This window comes from Lontra canadensis, unplaced genomic scaffold (genome assembly GCF_010015895.1).
Source record: "Lontra canadensis isolate GAN:19392208 unplaced genomic scaffold, GSC_riverotter_1.0 scaffold98, whole genome shotgun sequence".
NCBI classification, from domain to species: Eukaryota; Metazoa; Chordata; class Mammalia; order Carnivora; family Mustelidae; genus Lontra; species Lontra canadensis.
The window spans coordinates 3,284,962-3,304,249 of record NW_022631092.1 but is presented as its reverse complement, the minus strand read 5'-3'; the positions used below and the strand labels follow the sequence as shown (position 1 = coordinate 3,304,249).

General features: G+C 55.5%; 1 protein-coding gene across 2 annotated transcripts in view; it reads right to left on the bottom strand.

Moving 5' to 3' along the window:
* The window catches only part of ITPK1 (inositol-tetrakisphosphate 1-kinase), a 166,687-nt gene that overhangs the window by 14,832 nt on the left and 132,567 nt on the right, over window positions 1-19,288 (bottom strand). For both annotated transcript variants that reach the window (XM_032837277.1, XM_032837278.1), the window contains exons 6-7: window positions 3,347-3,445; window positions 2,948-2,988 (exon numbers count right to left, since the gene is read on the bottom strand). In XM_032837277.1, the coding sequence (XP_032693168.1) occupies window positions 2,948-2,988; window positions 3,347-3,445 (140 nt within the window). The remainder of the gene's footprint in view (window positions 1-2,947; window positions 2,989-3,346; window positions 3,446-19,288) is intronic.

The window sequence follows — 19,288 nt, the reverse complement described above, 5'->3', positions numbered from 1 at the left end:
GGCTTGTTGGAAAGCGACAGAGCCCAGGATGGGACCGGGTCTGCCCAGCATGCAGCCTTGGCCTCTGACACCCGGAGTAAGCTACACGGATGCTTGAGGGATGAGAATATGCTGATCCCAGTCCCTGATTCTCTGGGGACAAAGGTGCCGCCCTGGAAGGATCTGGTAGGCCACTAAAGTAGGGAGAGCAGAGGGGTAGCTGGAGAAAACTCTCCACGTTGGCTGTCAGCTGCCAGGGCTGGAGCCACAGCTAATCCCTCGTAGCCCACAGGCCCCAGGAAGGAGCCACCAGATGCCCAGGACTCAGGGCAGGAATGACGGAGCCTGGACAGCTGGCCGCCTGCACTGGCTGCCACCCCTGAAGTCCATGGTCCCTGAGCACCACCCCAACATTCCTGGGGCTTAGCTGCATGGGGCAGAAGTAGAGATCCTGGTCACATGGGGAAATGGAACGTGCACGCACTGTGTGTGTGTGTGTGTATGTGTATGAGCACGTGCATGCACGCACATGCACGTGCCCCAGGGGCCGAGTAAGGGAAAGAACGCAGGGGGCTCTGGTGGGGAACCTGCCGCATGCTCCGTCTTCCCCACTTGTAAACCAGCAGCAGTAACTACCACGGGACAGCTTCCGGGGCGCTCTGGCTTCCGGCTCAGTGGTTTAACAGAATGGGGAAGCGGTGGTAATTCCACTCTGAGCAAATCAATGTGCTTGCAGTGGCTTAAAAACAAAACAAAATAGACAGCTCTGTGAATATACAATGAAAAGAGAGTAGTTTGCCCGAACCAGTTGGTTTTCATTGAGCTTGGGGCTGGGGGACTCAGAGGCAGAGCTCAGGGAGACCACAGTACAGGCAAGTACCCTAATCAGAAAGCCTTACATTAAAGTGGTTTAAAGCCAACCACATCCACAGAGCTGTCCCCTCTATCCTTGCTGCACTCATCCCCCAGGCACCCTTGGAACAGGTGAGGAGCCTTGACCCCCAACCTCCAGACTTATGCTGTGGGGGTGTCCGATCCGAGGGGGCAGCCCTCTGACGGGAAATCTGCCCAAGAGGCGGGTGGCCCATGGCACACACAAACTCCCCGAGGGCCTCCAGATTCCAATCCCGAAGGACCTGTACCCAGCCCCCCACTCAGGAGAAGAGGAGCTCCCCCACCGAAGCAGCCCACTGTGGGTCGGGGGAGATGGGGAGGCACATGTGTACATTTTGCAGCCAGACTCCGACAGCTAGACTAACAGAGGAGGGCCTCCCTGGAACGCACTGACCCCATATGTGAGGGGTGAGACTCCTGCCACGGAGGGGGCTCACTTGGATCTGGATCCCCCATCATTCTGCAGTGACCTGGAGGTCACTCCGTACCTGGTTCCCTCCCAGCGCACCCAAGGCGCTCCGCTCCATGCCAGGCCCCACAGCAGCGTGTGCCGCAAGCCTGTCCTCCACAGCTCCCCTCACAAGTGCAGAGAGACACTCAGAGAGGCTGGGGATCTGCTTAACATCACACAGCTGGCCATGCACAGAGCCAGATCTGCTTCCAGGTCTACATGATTCCAGAACTCTCTCAGGAAGAGAGAAGTGGTTCCTCTCCTGCCGGCTGAGCTCTTCTGCATCAGCGCGGTCCAACCACGCTAAGAGTGACTACAGCCACCCTTCCGTTCAGAAAACCACAAGGCGCTGACCCACAGAGGGACCGGGTGCTAGTGAAGGGGGCAGGTGGAACGTTGGCTGGTGCCAGCGACGAGAACGTGGGCTCTGGCGACAGGACGCTGGCTGCTCTCGAGCATTCCTGCTCCCTCCCAGAGCTTGGCAGGGAGGACATCGCTGGCCTGGAGCCCAGGCAGGCCCAGACAGAGATGGCTCCGCAACCCCAGGAGACAGCTGGCCTTTGCAGCAGGCCATGACTTCCAGCCGCTGCCCCCACATGCCTGCCCCGAAAAGAGGCACACCCCCGCCTCGCAGCTCCCATCACACCGCCATCTGCTCATGGACGTCTCCCCACAAACGCCGGCTGGGGATAAAGAGCGCCCCAGAAATCTATAGGGCACTGCCATGGAACTGCCCATGTTTTGTCCTAAGGTTTGAGACGATGTCTGACTGGGAGGTGGCCCAGGGGCAGGCTTTCCCCACAGGGCCCTCCGGAGGGGTGATGTGTCTGCTGCCCAGACCACCCTCCCAAGTGCCTAACAGGGAGGCCCAAGGCCGGGCTGTGTCCCTGAGGGTACGAAAAACACATGGCAGAGGTGAGAGCAGGGGGGAAGCCCTGAGGGCATGTCCTGGCTGTGGTTCCGAGGACAGCAAGGGCAACCAAGACCCGACGGAGTCCTTGCCCGGCCATCTGGTCCTCTCACCCCAGCAGGCTGCCTCTGCTTACGGTTCGGCACATATCACTGGGACTGCGTGTCTCAGGGACTCGGGCTCTACCACTGAGGCAGAACACCCATCTTGTGCATTCTTGCCCTGGCACTGAGGGGAGCTGGGAACATGCACGGGGCATAAAGAATGACCGAGAAGGCGGAGGAATCACCACACACTAGCATGTGGGGTGCCCGTGCCTCTCCTGCCCTCCTACAGCCAGGCCAGCTGGTCCGTGGGGGCGGTAAGGGCCTCCCTCCAGTTCGCAGTGCGCAAAGGGGCCCAGGGCAGTGCCTGGCACAGGGCGGGCGCCCAGGCAGTGAGCGACACTGACAAGCCAGAGGTTGCGGACCTGGACAAGTCAAATTGAAGATCCACAAGGGCTCAGAGGTGGCAGGCAGACCCTGGCACACGCCTTCCATCCCTGGGGACAGAACAGGCACAGGGCAGAAGCTGGTGACAATGTATGAAGCCACAGCAGGACAAGAAGCAACAGGGGTGCGGGCTCCCAGAGAGACACTGTGAGCTGGAAAGACGTGCGGGGCGGGGGTGGGGAGGGAGAAATGTGGGGAGAGGGCAGTCAAAGCTCCACTTACCTCATGAGAGTTGGTGCCATGCGCCACTCTGGTTTTGCAAACTACAGAGCAGAGAGAGATAAGCAGAGAGAAATCAGTGAGGTGATTTCTCCACGAAGCCTGACCTGGCAGACACGGGGTGAAATTCTCGAAACTCCTGCAGCCCGTGGGGATAAGGGGCAGGGGGAGCTGGGGAGACACGGCTCACCAGCAGCTGGCATCTGCACTCAGGGTGGCCCGGACAGCCCATGCAGCCTGCACACCCCTCTCCCCTGTGCAGGTGGGATGTGGGGCTCAGCCGTCCCTGGCAGCCAAGGCCCTCGTGCATCCCGGGGAGCCACGGACAGCCCCCACCCAGCCCACGGCCCACCGAGCCTGCCCAGGGGTGCCCAGGGCAGGGGTTGGGGGGAGGACACGCACTGAAGGGGAACGCCAGGCCATTCTGCTCCAGGAGTCTCATGGTGTCATCTCCACTCAGGCTCGTGAGCTCCATGAAGGGTGGCGAGCAGATCCTGTCATCTGCGGACAGAGAAGAAGCCCACGTCAGCAGGCCACCCACGAGCCCTCCGGCCCACTCCCTGTGACAGACCCACCTCCCTGGGGCCACCCTCGGCCTCCCCGTTCTCCCGAGCGGACACCCCCAACTCCGCAGCGAGGGCACACACATGCGCGTGCGCACACACACACGCACTGACAGTAACGGCGGCATGTTCTTTAATTACGTTTTCTATTAACATTTCCGTAATTACAGAACCAACGTACGGTGAGTATCAAACCCGAACACCAAAGAAAAGAACCACGTGTACCCAGACACGGGGCTGTTCCCGGGGCCAAGCCTTCACGAGCACAGGACTTCACAACCGGATGCTGTTCGGCTGCCCAAACCCTCACTCAATGAACTATGACCGTTTCCTGGTTCGGTGAAGGCTTCTCCTACCACACGGCTTCTGGGCTCCACGGTGACCGCAGGAGGGCCGCCGCGGGCTTGGCTCCCACGTGTCTGGCGCTGTGCTGTGGGCTGGGTGTGCACCTGCTCTCAGGTCGGCAGAACAACGCTGGGAGGAGCCAGCCGAGGCATGTGCTCCAGGCTACACGAGCATTCCTGAGCCTGGGAACACAGGGCCCTCGCCCTCTGGCTACCTTCAGGAACATGCCTCATCAGCCACTGCCTGCTGGGTCTGGCCTGCCGACTCCTTCCTTCCTTCCCTCCCTTTCTCTCGAGCGCGCTCACAGCCTTCTCCAGCCTCCTCCAGACACAGTCCAGCCCCGGCCCTGCCCCGTTGCCAACACCTTCTGACACCCTGGCTTCCCTGAGTCCCCGGTCTCATGGGGCGCCCAGCCAGTGGGTTTTCAGCACGACTGGTTTTTCTGAAAAGCTCTGGGAGCGGAGTCTGCTCTGGTTATCGGGATGCTCCTGGCACCACGCACCGAGTTAGGGCCAAACAGGTGATTTGTGGAATAACCAATGTATTCTGATGCTCCCTACCGCTGGCTAGCTCACACTACTGGTCTGTTATCACTGCTCCTTGTTTTGGCCCCTTCTCAGATCAGACCGACAGCTCCTCAGGAGGGGGGACTGCCCTGTACTTCTGAGCACAGGGGCCAGGAAAGGCCGAGGGTTAGTGAGGGGCCCTCCTCCCCTAAACCTTGGAAAACAAACCCGAAGTAAAGAAGCACTGTGGCTTGTCTCCAGGAACTTTGAGCTACTTGGCTGGCTTGAAGGTCAGTACATTAAACAAAGTAAGATCCAGCCTCGTATAGCTCATAAAAACGAATGCCAAGAATTACACAGGGCATGTTGAAAATGTTTCTCTCTCTCCCCCCACCCACCTGTAAAACCCAAACTCCATAATAAAAACACAGAAGGGCTGTGAGACGTCGGGGCTGCAGGGCTTCTGGGGGACCACGGGAGGGTGGTCGGGGGTGGTGTCTGCTGAGCCCCAGCAGAAGGTGCTGCTGACCCTCCAACAGAGCCTTCGTTCAATCCTCAAACTGCCGTGCCAGTGCCTCTGTGGACAGAGGCCCCAACAGGCCCTGACCGGCAGCCTGCCCCAAGTCACAGGGATGGTCAACGACAGAGGCAGGACGAGGAGCCAGGTTGAAGGGCAGGCCAGGAAAAGAGAAGTCAGGGAAATCGGGGTGGGGAGGCGGGGCTGCATGCCGGCTCTCAGCGGTAGCCACTACCTACCCAAGGCCCCATTTCTGCACCCTCAGCTGGACTCGGGGCCCGGGTGGGGAAGGTTGCTGCTGCGGACGTATGGCCCCGACAGAACATGACAGTCAACACCTGGACACACTGGAGGCTTCTGCAGCAGACCGGCACTCACCCGGGCCTCATCCGCGGCCCATCCCCTCCCACAGCAAGACTCAGAACCCAGTGGAGCCCAGCGAGCCACCTCCGGTGAGAACTTCCAGACTCCCCACCAGCGGACTTGTCAGAGCACAGACATCAGCCCGGCCTTAGATTATCAGCCTTGCACTGCCCCCAGCGGTGTCCCCTCCCACCCTAGCCCACCCACACTTTCACACGTCACCCATCACAGCCGAGTGCTCTTTACACCTGCCAGACAACACCGTCTACACAGCAACTCAAGGCCCCTCATAAGAACCCCACGAGAAAGCAGTCACCCCCAGTTTACACACCAAGTCCCCCCCGCCCAGAGTTACACGCTGAGTATGCGGTGTACCTGGAGAGGCTCAGACCTGGGCAGCCGGCTCCCTGGGAGATAAAGGGCCCACTTCGTATTAACACAATCAAAGACAAAGCTTTTACTGAGAGGATCATCTCCACGGACTCAGAAAAAGCATCTGACGAATCCAGTGCCCTTCGGAATAAAAGTGCGCCACAAACCAGAAATACAAGGAAATTTCTTCAATCTGATGAAATAGCATCCACGGAAACATTGTGCAGTGGGGTCAAAGACTGGACGCCTTCCCCCGAGATCAGAACAAGATAAGGATGTCTGTTCTTGCCACTCATACTCAACACCGCCCTGGAGGTCCTAGCCAGGGTCACTAGGAGGGAGAATGAAATAAAAAGCATTCAGACTGGAAAGAGGAAGTAAAACTGCCTCCATATGCAGGGACATGGTCCTGTACACAGAAAATCCCAAGGAATCCACACACACAAAAACCCAAAACCTATTAAGATGAGTAAGTTCAGCAAGACTGCAAAAGAGAAGATCAATACACATACACACACACAAAATCGTATCTCTATATGCTAGCCATGATAATTTGAATATGAAATTAAGAAAATAATTCTACTTACAGTAGCCTTAAAAAAATAAAAACACAAGAAGTAAATTTAACAAAGACCTAAATGTTGAAAACTACAAAAGACTGCTGAAACACATTCAAGAAGATCTCAATAGACAGAAAGACACCCCGTGCTCACGAATAAGACAATACAGGTGGCACCACTCCCACGCTGATCTTTAGAGTCAAGGCAATCCCCGTAAAATCCCGGCTTTCTTCTAGTGGGAACTGACAAGTTAATCCTTGAATTCATATAAAACTGCAAGGACACAGGATGGCCAATCTTGAAATACTGAAAAAGAACACAGTTGGAAGACTCACACTTCCCAGTGTGAGTCATCATGCAGTACGGCAGTGGTACAAGAACAGACGTACAGCTCAGTGGGTTAGAATGGAGGGACCAGAAACAAACCCATCCATCTGGGGTCAACTGAGTGTCCCCTAGGGTGTCAATACAATTTAAGGGGGGAATGACAGTCTTTTCAACAAATGGTTATAGGAAAACTGGATATCCACATGCAAAAGAATGAAGCTGGAACCCTATCTCACACCATACACAAGAACTGATTCAAAATGGATCGTGATCTAATTGTAAGATCTAAAATAGTAAAATGCTTAGAGGAGAACACGGGTGTAAATCCTCATGACCTCGGGTCAGGTAATGGTTTCTTAGACACTAAAAGCATAAATTACCAAACTAAAAATAGATAAATCTGATATCATCAAAATTAAAAACTTCTGTGCTTCAGAGGACACTATTGCCAAGAAAGTGAAAATACAACCCACAGAATGGGGGGAAATATTTGCAAATCATACATCTGGTAAGGGTTTAGTATCCAAAACATATAAAAAACTATTAATAAACAATAAAAAGACAAACCAAATTTAAAAATGGGCAAATGATTTGGGTTTTCTGTGGTTTTGTTTTAAAGATTTTATTTACTTGTCAGAGAGAGACAAGAGAGAGAGTGAGCCTGAGTGCACAAAAGGGGAGCAGCAGGCAGAGGGAGAAGCAGGCTCCCTGCCGATGCAGGACTCGATCTCAGGACCCTGGGATCATGACCTGAGCTGAAAGCAGATGCTTAACCTGACTGGGCCACCCAGGCATCCCCGGGCAAAGGATTTGAATAGATAGTTCTCAAAGTAAGACCTACAAATGGCCCAAGGGCATGTGAAAAGATGCTCAACGTCACTAGCCACCAGGAAAAAGCATATCAGAACCACAATGAGATATTATTTCGTATCTACTGAGGATGGCTATGAGCAAAAGGACACAAAGTAACAAGTGCGGACACTGCTGGCGAGAAAGTAAAAGGGTGCCCTGCTTTGGGAAACAGTCTGGCAGCTCCTCAAACAGTTAAACATAGAGTTACAGACATGATAATTCCCCTCCTGGTTCTACAACCAAAGGAATGGAAACGTATGTCCACACAAAAACCTGCCCAGGAGTGTCCATGGCAGCATCATTCGTAAGAGCCGAAAAGGGGCAACAATCCAAGTGTCCATCCCCTGACGAGTGGATAAATGAAATGTGATGTGCCCGCTCAACAGAGCATCCTTCAGCCAGAAAAAGGAATGACATACGCTACAAGTGACCTTGAAAACAGCATGCTGAGCAACACGAAGGAAGCCAGTCACAAACGCTGTATGACTTCACTTATACGAAATATCCAGAATTGGCAAATCCAGAGAAACAGAAAGGAGACTGGTTACCAGGGGCAGGGGCACAGGCATGGGGGGACAGGGTGGGGGTGGGCGTGGGGGACGGGACAGACTACAGATGGGTACATTTCTTTATGGGGTGATGAAAATGTTCTGGACTTAGTGGTGTTGGTTGTGCAATTTTGGGAATACAGTCAAAGCTACTGAACTGTATTTGTACTTCAAAAAGGTGGATTTTATGGCATGTGGATTATATCAATTTTTAAAAAAGAAAGAGAAAAAATCCCCCAGAAGCAGCAACAGCTGTCTTCCCCCAAGTACTGGCTCTCCGCGGGTACTGGGCTGAGCAAATGCTCCCTGTGCGGCATCTCCTTCAAGCCTGCAGAGTCCTGTCCCTCGCCCCACGCCCGGCCAAGGTGCAAGAGGATGGGGACAAGGCGAGTGCTTCGGGGTCCCGGTGAGAAGCAGAGATTAGACATTTCCAGTGAATGGACCACATCTAGCATTAGGCCAGACATCCCCACCTTTCTGAAATCCCAGGCTTTGGTTATGAGGCCGGGCCCAACACAGAGCCACGGCGGCAAAGAACCAAGCGCGCTGAGGAAGAGGGGCACACACACGGTCACCATCTTGCTCCTTCCCCTCACCCGGAGCCTGCTGACCACACCACGAGCAGCAGGCACCACCAGCTGCCTCCCCCACTCTCCAGGGGAGGGGGCCGGGATGGGAACTGGCCCCAGCACCCTGCCAGGGAGGACCCGCCGCTGAAGCTCAGTACCCCACAAGAGGCCAGCCCTGGGCGAAGGCAGTCCCGAGCCTGCACGGCAGAGGCGGGAAGGGACCCCGGTCCCTCAGGAGACCACGGCTGCTCTGTGCCCCAGGCTGCCCCACTCTGGCCTCGGGGCCGGTGGACCATCAATGTCTTCCTGAACAACTTTCTGGCTACTTGGAACAAAAACCATCCTGCATGTCTGTGAGATCACAGTAAATTATAAACAACTGCTTTTGGTTTCAATAACCATTCACCACCAATGGCAAAAAAAAAAAAAAAAAAAAGGTTAAGGCTCCGCTAAATGCTGGGAGCCAAAGCTACAGCACCTCACCAGACACAGCCTGCCCTCGCGGAGCTCGCGTTCCCACCAGTACACCCCTGGCAAGGAAAACGCACAGCTGGAGAGTGCTGGTGGGGGCCACAAAGTAGGGAGTGAGGGCAGGGAGCGTCTTGCTGAACAAAGACAAGGAAAAATGGGGGCTGGGGGGCACAGGCGACGCAGGTGGGGTCCACGTGCTCCCAGCAGAGGGGACAGCCCATGCAAAGGCTCTGCTTAGGGCCGTGCTGCTGCCTCTGTGCAACCTGGCCCCAGCCCGAGAGGAGGATGCGGACAGCCGTCTAGCTCTCAGACACCGAGGCCGCCTGGATCCCCGCAGCATCAGAGCCAGTGCCTCGGTGGCAGCAGACACACTGACCCGGCCGCAGGAGCGACGACAGCAGGGGCTCGCCGTGGGAAACCCACAACATCGCCTGCAGCTCGTTGCCCCAGAGACAGACAGAAGGAAGACTCTTGCTCCAAGTCAGCACTGGGAGCCCGGGAAGCTATTTCTGGTTCCCAGGAAAAGGCCACTGTTGCTTATTTGTCTACCATCTTTATTTCTGGATGAGAGTTGGAAAGAGGCTTTTTTTAGTTGGATGGTGGGTTGTGTTCTGTGAAGAGCTGAAATCTTAGCCCCTGGGAAACTGAAACTCCGCCCCCGTCTTTCCTCTCCGCCTGCCCCCATCACAGAACGGGAAGCTGGGGGCCCTCGGAGATGCGCCAAGTCCCCACCGCACCACGCGTCCACCCGTCCAAAGAGGAAAGCGTCAGAGTTCACGGCCACATACCAGTTACTGGCAGGCCAAGGCGGAGAACCCAGGCGTCTCAAATCACACCACACCCGACTCTGCCAGGTGGCCACGCCCTTACCTGGCTAGAGGCAGCTGCTGGAGAGCTCCCCAGAAGATAAAAAGCCAATGACAAACAGGTGGAGACAGGGGACGAGCCCGGGGTGGGGGACAAAGAGAGAGAGCACTCTGGAGCCTGACTTTGAACTGGGGGTAAATTACTCATCAGCTGTAATCTTTGGCAAGTGACCAAATTCTGCTGGGCCTTAATTTCCCCATCTGGAAAATGGGAGCGGTGTCTCCCTGGAGGGTGGTTGGGGGGCCTGGTATGGAACAGGTACTGTACAGCGGCCAGGCTGGCTGGGGACACCTGCGGGAGGGCAGTTAGATGCTGCATCGTAGCTACTGGTCACATCCAGCTTCCTGGAGCTTGTTGGGTGCCGCACTCGCTTTCCCTTGCTCCCCATGTGGTGCCGGCAGAGCAAGGGCAGGCCGTCGAGTGGCTGTGAGAGATGCCGCAGCGGGGTACTTGAGAGGGGTGGGCAGGGAAGGCCGGGATAGCTGTACAGGGACCCTGCCTCAGTTCCCATTCTCTTGAACAGGTTTAATTTCTTCACCCAGATGGCATCTGCCGAAAACACGACACAGGGGCAGCAGCAGTCCCTGGGGGACAGAGAGGGCTGGAATGGTCTGAAGCCTCTGCAATGGGCAGGGTCCCAGGAGTGAACAACACCCAGGAGCCAGGGCCGGGCAGAGGGGAGAGGTGGGAGACAGACCAAGGAGGGGACCCAGGCAGCCAGGAGCCTGCTGCGTGGTCCTGAGCAGCGGGACAACACCACAAGAATGTGCCAGGAGAAGCGCGCGTTACGTCCACTGGCTTGTCTTATCTCCCTTTCTAGAACGTTAGTTCCAAGCAGGCAGGCGGGAGATTTTGGGTTTGGTTCGCAGCTGCAGGCCGGTGCCGAGAACACTACCTGGCACACAGCAGGTCCACAACAAAACCTTGCTGAGGGCACGACCTGGGCCGCTGAGGGAGGGGCCCATGAGGGAGGGGCCCATGGTGCCTAACGCACATCCGGCCCCATCTGGACAGATGCAGGGCATGTGGTCAGCGTGTCTGGGCGCAGAGGACCACGTACCAGGTCTCACCGGCCACCAGGCCTCACACCACTACGTGGTCACCCCTGTACCCTGGGCTGGTTCCACTTGGAAACAAGAAAGCAATCACATACATCCCTGCTCGGCCTGGCCTTTCCCTCTCTGAAGGGCTTCGCCTGCACAGGCATCCTCTTGGCCTACTTTGCTATGATCGTGACCAGACTCGCCACTTGAACCTCACATTACTGGACACCTGCCGTCAGTATCTTCCCGAGATCCTGCGTTATCATGGACACTGGACCGATGACGTTTTCCCTGGAGTCACGGATTTACACTTGTGCCAATTCTTCTCTACCAGACCGGGCTTTGATGACAGTCCCTCTTGCGTAAGGTTTTGTGTTTGCAGCAAATCACGTCCAGGGGCCAGATTCCCAGAAGTGACTTTGGGGGTCTGTGGGAATCGGCATTTCCGGGGTTCCTGCCGCGTGGTGCCACACTGTCTCCTGAAAGGACTACAGGACTTTGCTGTGGCACCTGCAGTGGGCGACCTCGACCGCAACGTCTCAGCCCTCGGTAATCCCGTGTTCAGAAACCTGGGCCTTTCGGGCAGTCCTTTCGGGAAGGAGGACCGTGGGTGACCCAGGGAACAACCCCATCACCACACATCCGGTCCCTCTGGGGCCAGCGGCCCGCCCGGACCGGTGAGGGAGGCATGAAGACAGAGAGGCTGGCGTGGGGAGTCACTATCAGCAAAAGCTCTGGACGTGGGGGCCTGGAGAGCAGCGTGTGATGCCGGCCGCTCCCCTGGGCCCTGGGCTCCTGGCCGGCAGAATGGGAGTCCTCAAGCCAGCCCTGTCTACATGCTGGGACCGAGGACAACGACAAAGTGACATGGGACCTGCACACGGCCAGATAATGAAGTCAGCCCCTCGGGAGCAGCAGGGCCTGGTGTTGCCGTCCGTTCACACCCTCCTCACTCAGCGAGGGAGGCTCTGGGCCCCAGGGTCACCACAAGCCAGACAGGGACACACAGCCCTTGGCCACCCCCCACTCCAGACAGGGACAGAAGCAGCAGCCACAGGAGCATCCCTACCCCGTGCGTGCCGGAGGCAAGGCCGGCAGAGACCGTGTGACTCCGGGTACCAGCCAGCGGACCGGGCCTCCCCAGCCCCAGGCGCTAAAAAGCATGTGGTTCCGGAGGGCCAACTTCTAGCTGCATCCTGGGAAGACTGGGAGGGCTCCACGGGAGGAGGCCATGCCAGCGGACCCTGGGGAAGGCAGGACATTTCCACCTGTACACACCCTCTCACCTTAGCCCGAGTAGCTGCACAGACGCGGGTCTGCCTTTCAGGCAGAACGCAGGCTCCGTGAGGGCAGGGAGCTTCTCTACCGCGTTCATGGCCCAACCCCCAACAGACACGTGGATGAGGGAAAAGCAGACACTGGCCTGGGCTCCCACTGCCCCCGGCCCAAGAGAAGCGGCCTCTATCAAAGCACAGTTCCCATGGGGCCGGCATCATCTCAGACACGGGCCCTGCACACCAGTCCTAGATGCGGCTTCGCAGAGCTGGGCTCTGTCCTGCCTTCCTGGGCCATACTCCACTCCCAGGGGGCCCCCTGTCCCAGAGCAGGAAATGGGTGAAGCAGGAGTGTCAGTGACAGAGCCGGCACAGGACAAGACGAGGGGGCCGCAGGATTCTGGTTCCCTCTCAGTCTTCCGAGAGCTGAGGGAAAACCAGTGCCCTGAGGTTGCAGGCCGGGAGCCTCATGCATGCTGATCTCTTGGCCAGCAGATCCCTTCCTTCTAGCCCTTTCTTGGGCTGTCATCCAAGCTCCATCAAACCACCTTCCTGCTCTGGCGGGCTCCTCTGAACACTCCTTCCCACGCATCGAGGAACAGGTCCCTTCTGGCTCACCTCATCTGGGTGGTTCACGACGTGTCGACCTCTGCCGAGACTGGGGACCCTGCAGGTCCTGCGGGGGACACTGGCTACCTGGGTTTGAACCCCAGCTCCACCTCATATAAGCCGTGTGCCTCTGGCCAAACAACCTTTCCTCTCTGCCTCGGTGTCCTCACCGGAAAGTGAGGACAACAGTACCTACCTCGCAGGGCTGTCCCCTGCCCCCACATTCAGAAAACACACTGTAAGTCAGGAAATGGTCCGTAATTACAGAATATACCTTCATGCTTTGCTAGAGTTACACGACACCTTTTTTATTTAACAAAAAATAAAGCAGCTGATACAGCTACATCCCAGGTCACCAAGTGTAGGTAGCAGAAGTGGGGGTGTTGGCGAAGAGGAGGCCTGCCAATTGCCAAATACATACCCCAACCATGTCCACTGGGACACACGGGGCCAGAGGAGTCACGTTAGACTGCGTGGAGGTGGCAGTCACCGCAAATCGTGGCCCAGAAAGCAAAATGCAGCCACGAGAATGAGCATCAACTCTGCAGCTGAGAGCCAGCCCAGTCCCTGCAACCTGTGCCCCCTGGGCCAGACCACTGATCCTCTCTGATCCTTTCTCTCATCTGTAAAATGAGACAGCAATGCTGCCCACCTCCTGGAGCAATTACGGAGACTCGGTGAGGCCATATGCATGAAGGGCATTTGGAGACACCTTGCGAACCAGTTAGCCCCAACCCCCAGTTCCTCAGGATGTGACTCTGGAGACAGGGCCTTTAAAGAGGTGAACAGGTTAAAATGAGGTCCTCTGGTCAGTCCCTGATCCAACCTGACCCGTGTCCTTCTAAGAAGACACTAGGACCCAGACACGCACAGAGGCAAGAGCAGACTCACTTCTCCCAGCAGGTGACTCACCCCTTGGATTTGTTGGGGGGATTTGTGCTGGGCTTCAAAGGAATGGAAACAACCCAACAGCTGTGACATCATCGTGTGTATCTTCAGACCCATTCACAGCCTCAGATGAGATGAAACGAAAACCGTATGTTTTAAGACCATCACAGCCCTCAAAGCTGTCGTGCCCTGGGGAATTGGGGACCGGGGAGCCTGACTCATGGAAACCACCTGGGACTCTGCCGGGGCTTCGGGTCGGCCCCAGGGGAAGCGCTTCCTTATCCTCACAGCTCCTCGAAGGCTCCAGGTATAGACAGTCATGGGCCAAGTGCCTGAGCTCCAATCCTAGGGCCACTGTCTCAATCCAGGCCACTTCTCTGTGCCTCAATTTCCACATCTGCAAGATGGGGACAACCTCCAGCAGCGACCACACACAAGTGAGGACTGAATAAGCCATCAGGAGTCACCACACTGGGACCATGGGCAGCATTTGTGAGACGAACGAGATACAGCTTTGCGGTACCACCAGTCACTCACTGAGGTCCAGCCAATACCCCAGGCCCATGATGAACCTACGACGGGGCTGAGGGCTCCTCGGGAGCTGGGACCATCTCTAACTCTTCAGCATAGGACACAGGTGTCCTTATCGTCCCCTCTGGGATAAGAGAGAGCCACTCACATGGCTCTGGCCCTGAGGAGCTCAGACAGAGCCGGAGGGTCAGGGCTGAGAGGGAGCGGCCCATAGGAAACCAGGTTCCTGAAAGGCAGCCTGGGGCAAGCCCTCCCCAGATCATCCGTGCACTTCACCCCGAGCAGCTGAGGGCAAGAGGGCCTGACACCTCAAAGGGCCGTTGAGGACAGTGGCTGTGAGGGAAGGCCAGCCAGGGCTTCTTCTACCCGGGTCCCCAACCACACAGACTAGGCAGGGACCTGGAGGTCAATGGGCACAGGGCCAAGCTGGAATGGTATTCCAGAGGAGGGGAGGGGAGAAACGGCACATCCTGAGAGTGGATGGGCCTCACGTGGTCTCCTGACTGCTCCCACAGAGCACAGGGTGAGGCGTGGCGGGGAGGGAGGCTTGGCAGGTGGAGGCCCCCATCCCCCACTCCCAAGCCCTGGGCTCACGCCCCAGCATGTGCCTCCCACCACTGTCACCCAGTTGCCCCTGACGGGACCAGGGACCACTCCTCGCCTCAGTATACACAAGGCCTGTCCTAGAGCTGAGAACACTGCAGGCCCACACAGGCGATATGCTGTGGAAAGCTGTGCAGGCTGACAACATGGCGCCTTCCACAAACAGGCGCACCCGGCGAGGACGCACAGCCCTATGCCAGGACCACCACAGACACCCGCAGGGCTCACTCACAGGACTCTTCTAACAATGTTACGGGTAGATTCCTACTGTCCCCTTTGTTGTGCGTGGAAGGACCGAGGCCCTGGGAAGCGAAGCCCGAAGGTGGGAGAGCCAGCTTGCCCAGGCCTTCACGAGGCCCAACTGCCTCACAACAGCCTGTGGAGGTGACACCTCTCTCCCCTCCTCTCCTCAGGCCCGCTGAAGGACTCTGGGCCGCGCTGAAGGACTTCTGGAAAAAGGTTCCTACTCCCATCTTAGGGACCAGGAGACAAGAGGACTCAAGCTGCCTGTGTCTCCCCACCATGGTGTGGCCAGACACTCCAGGCTGCCTGGGTACATGTGACCTGGAGAAAGTTCCCTCACCTCTCCATGCCTTAGTTTCCTGGTCTGTAAAATGAGGATAAGAACAGTCTTCAGTCCTGTACATGGAGCTGCTGCATCAAATGAGTTAATACAGAAAACACTTAAGGGGCGCCTGGCTCAGTGGGTTAAAGCCTCTGCCTTCTGCTAGGGTCATGATCTCAGGGTCCTGGGATTGAGCCCCGCCCGCATGGAGCTCTCTGCTCAGCACAGAGCCTGCTTCTCTTCCTCTCTGCCTCTCTGCCTACTTGTGATCTCTGCCTGTCAAATAAATAAATAAAATCTTAAGGAAAAAAAATTACACAAAACACTTAAACAGAAACTGGTCCATAGTAGGTACTAAGTGGCAGGTCCCACCGTCCCCTCCACCACTGTTACCGGCCCAGTTATTTGAAGGTCTACCATTTTAAAGAGTCCAAGATCACCTTTGTGAGCCCAGCACCGCTCTGCATGGTCTGACAAGGCCCCCCCCGGGGGGAGGGGGTGGGGAACAGGAAGAAAAGAGAGCAGACATGGAAGAGTGACATGCTTGCTTTTTCCTGCTCAGAGATAGTGCCCTTGACGCCAAGCACTGAAAAACACAGAGCCTTCCTGTCCATCTGTCCCCCGGGACAGAACTGGGACTCTTACGGCAGATGAGCAGCCATCATCCAGGCCGTCCCCCAGAGGGCCACTGCTCTCCTCTCAGCAGGGCGCACGACCCGGGGCAGCAACCTCGTACTCAGAACGAAAGGTCAGATCTGAGCTGTCGGTCCCCGGCAGGGCCAGGGAAACAGCGATGTCAGCCTGGTGACAGAGACGAAACGTTCGCAGGCCTGACAGCATTCTCGGTCACAGAGCCCTCTGAGGCCGCACAGTGAAAACTCCCCTGGCAGAGTCTTCTTCCAAAGCAGGGGGCAGGGGGCCGCGGCCCTGACAGGGGTCCCTGACTTGACTGTGTCACTGGAGACAGAGGGCGGAGGGCACATTCCACTGGCAGCTGCAGCCCCTACCCTGCTCCTGGAGGCTCCAAGGGGCATGATGGCCTTTGCTGCAGCTGCCAATGTCCTGCCAGGACCAGTCCTCGGGCTCTCTGGCTATAGGTGGGGTGTCAAGGTGGGGGTGGGGGGGACACGACACTGGAAGATGTGGAATCAGCCTGAATTTGGGGCAGGGGGTTGCTTGTGGGCAGGGCCAGAGGGAAAGAAAGGCCACAGATCTGACATTCCCTGGTCTGATGCTGCCCTGGCTGGCCAGGTACCATTTCCTCCCGTCGGACTTCACGGATGACCTGTCATCTCCAGGACCTAGAGCGCCGTTTGCACTTGGGTGTTCCAAAAGGCCAGGAACAGCGGAGCCAAACACGGGCCCGGGCAGCGACACAGACATTCCTGAGCCCCGTTCCTGCTGATGAAAACGGCTGCTGGCAACGTGGATTAGCTTCATGGCAGCTGGGTCCAACGATTTATGGCCCCTTCCGGACCAAGGCAGACACTCACTGCCCCCGCTCGGCCCCAACTCCCCAAATTTCACAGCCTTTTTTTTGTTTTTAAGACGTTTCAAAAATAATGTTTAAAGTGCTCTCTCTGGCAGGACATATTCTAAAAGCAGAACAGAAAATGTCAGCTTGGCTCCAGTGCAAATATGAAGGCTTTACCGATGAAACACAGTCCGTATTTTTTTTAAAGATTTTATTTATTTATGGGGCGCCTGGGTGGCTCAGTGGGTTAAAGCCTCTGCCTTTGGCTCAGGTCATGATCTTAGGGTCCTGGGATCGAGCCCCACATTGGGCTCTCTGCTCAGCAAGGAGCCTGCTTCCTCCTCTCTCTCTCTCTGCCTCCCTCTCTGCCTACTTGTGATCTCTATCAAATAAATAAATAAAATCTTAAAAAAGAGAGAGAGATTTTATTTATTTATTTGTCAGAGAGAATGTGTCACACGAGCAGGGGGAATGGGAGAGGGAGAAGCAGGCTTCCCACCGAGCAGGGAACCTGACACATGGATCGATCCCAGATGCTTAAAGGCTGAGCCACCCAGGCACCCCCCCAGTCTGTATTTTAAACAAGGAGACAAGTTCCTTAATCCAAAAAGTGCTCTAACCAATCGATAACAGAAAGACTAACAACCCAGTAGAAAAGTGGGCAAATGACAGGAAGAGATTCACACATGGAAGAAATGCAAAGGGCCAATTAGCGAATGAAGAAATGCTCCATCTGGTTGAGGATGGAAACCGTGCAAATTAAGATAGGTATCATTTCCCTGGCAGACGGGCACGGAAGACTGAAATCCACTCAGACTTTCTGAAGAACAATCCAGCAGTACCTGCCCGTGAAGGGATGTTTATAAGAATCTCTGAGGGGCGCCTGGGTGGCTCAGTCGGTTACGTGTCTGCTTTCGGCTCAGGTCATGATCCCAGGGTCCTGGGATTGAGCCCCGCATCAGTCTTACTGCTCAGCGGGGAGTCTGCTTCTCCCTCTGCCCCTCCCACTCTCTCTCTCTCTCTCTCTGTGTCAAATAAAAACAATAAAATCTTTAAAAAAAAAAAAAGAATCTCTGAGAAAGTCTACTTCTAAGGATTAATTTAACAGAAATATGCAAAGATCTATGCTTACCACAGCCCAGTTAACAAAAACAATTAAAAGAGAATGACCTTACGAGCTCGACGTGATGGAGTAAATGGTGATTCTTTTAATCACATGCTGAAATGTTAAGCTGCCACCAAAAAGAGCCACGCGGACCCATCTCCCTCTTCTTTTATGGGCCATGGAAAGAAGGCAAGACACATACGGAGTTGGGGAAAAGACAAGTTTTACGAGAACACACGTAATATGATGCTGCTTCTATTTTTAAGTACATAAATCTGTATTTGTACGTGTACGAGAAGGGTCTAGAAAGATGGATTCCACACACCGCTCAAAGCAGCAGCCTCTGGGACGTGAGTCACTGGCAATCAGGGAATCCTGAATTCCTAGGTCTGGGAATTCCTAAAGTGTGTTGGGTGCAGCAAGGCTCTCACAGAAGCCCTACGAAGAGGAAGCAGAGGACCTACGACCGATGAGGTAGAACGTCAAATAGTGCCATATTCCACCGATTTGAAGACATGCGATTTCTCAATTTCTATCTCTGAGGTTAAGATGTGTATCATTATTGACCACGTATCACAATTTAATAAGCACTTCCCCCCTTATTAGTGGGATATAAACTACCAGGGTGTCTTACCTTCAGTGGTAAAACTCAGTACACCACCCTCTAGAAGATTCAAGATTCACAATCACATGCTAAAGGCTCTGAGAAGTTCTGTAGCAAAGAAGCTTCTCCAACACGATCCCCCTTTCTTCTTCCTTCTTAATTCTCATCTTTGTCTTTCCCTTTACTTACAAATGAGATGATGCTAGGGCTCGGCGAAGTGTCCCCTATGAACGTCTGCAGAAGTCCGCATTGGAAGAGAGGCACGCTGACTTTTTAAAATTCAATATAACGACCATTTGGCAAATACCACCGCAGCAACTCCTGTCATCGAAAACCATCAATGGATGCTAAAACACCAGGCAAAAGTATGACAAGAACAGGACATCTGCTAAGGGTCTCCTTAAAAGATCACTGCCAATGACAAAGAGAAAAACAGAAATGAACAGGGGAAAAATGGGGACAGCATTCCGACCAAATGACTGGTTAACCAGATGGGCCCCACATCAAGCTCATGCCCTCCTGATAGACAGGAGGGGCAAAGGAGGGAGAGGCATCGCTGGTGTGGCATTCCTGCCCAAAATGTGGAAATGTCAACCAAATCCAGCAACACCAGGGAATGTCCCAGAAGTCCAGGCCGAAGCAGGGCCCTTCCGAGTGTCATGGTCGTGAGAGACAAACTGAGACCCTGGCCTGGAAGCGAGGAGGCCACAGAGGACAACCAGAAGAAGGGTCATAGCGGGGCAGCTGGGGACACGGTTCATGACAGGATCGCTGCTGATGCGAGGTCC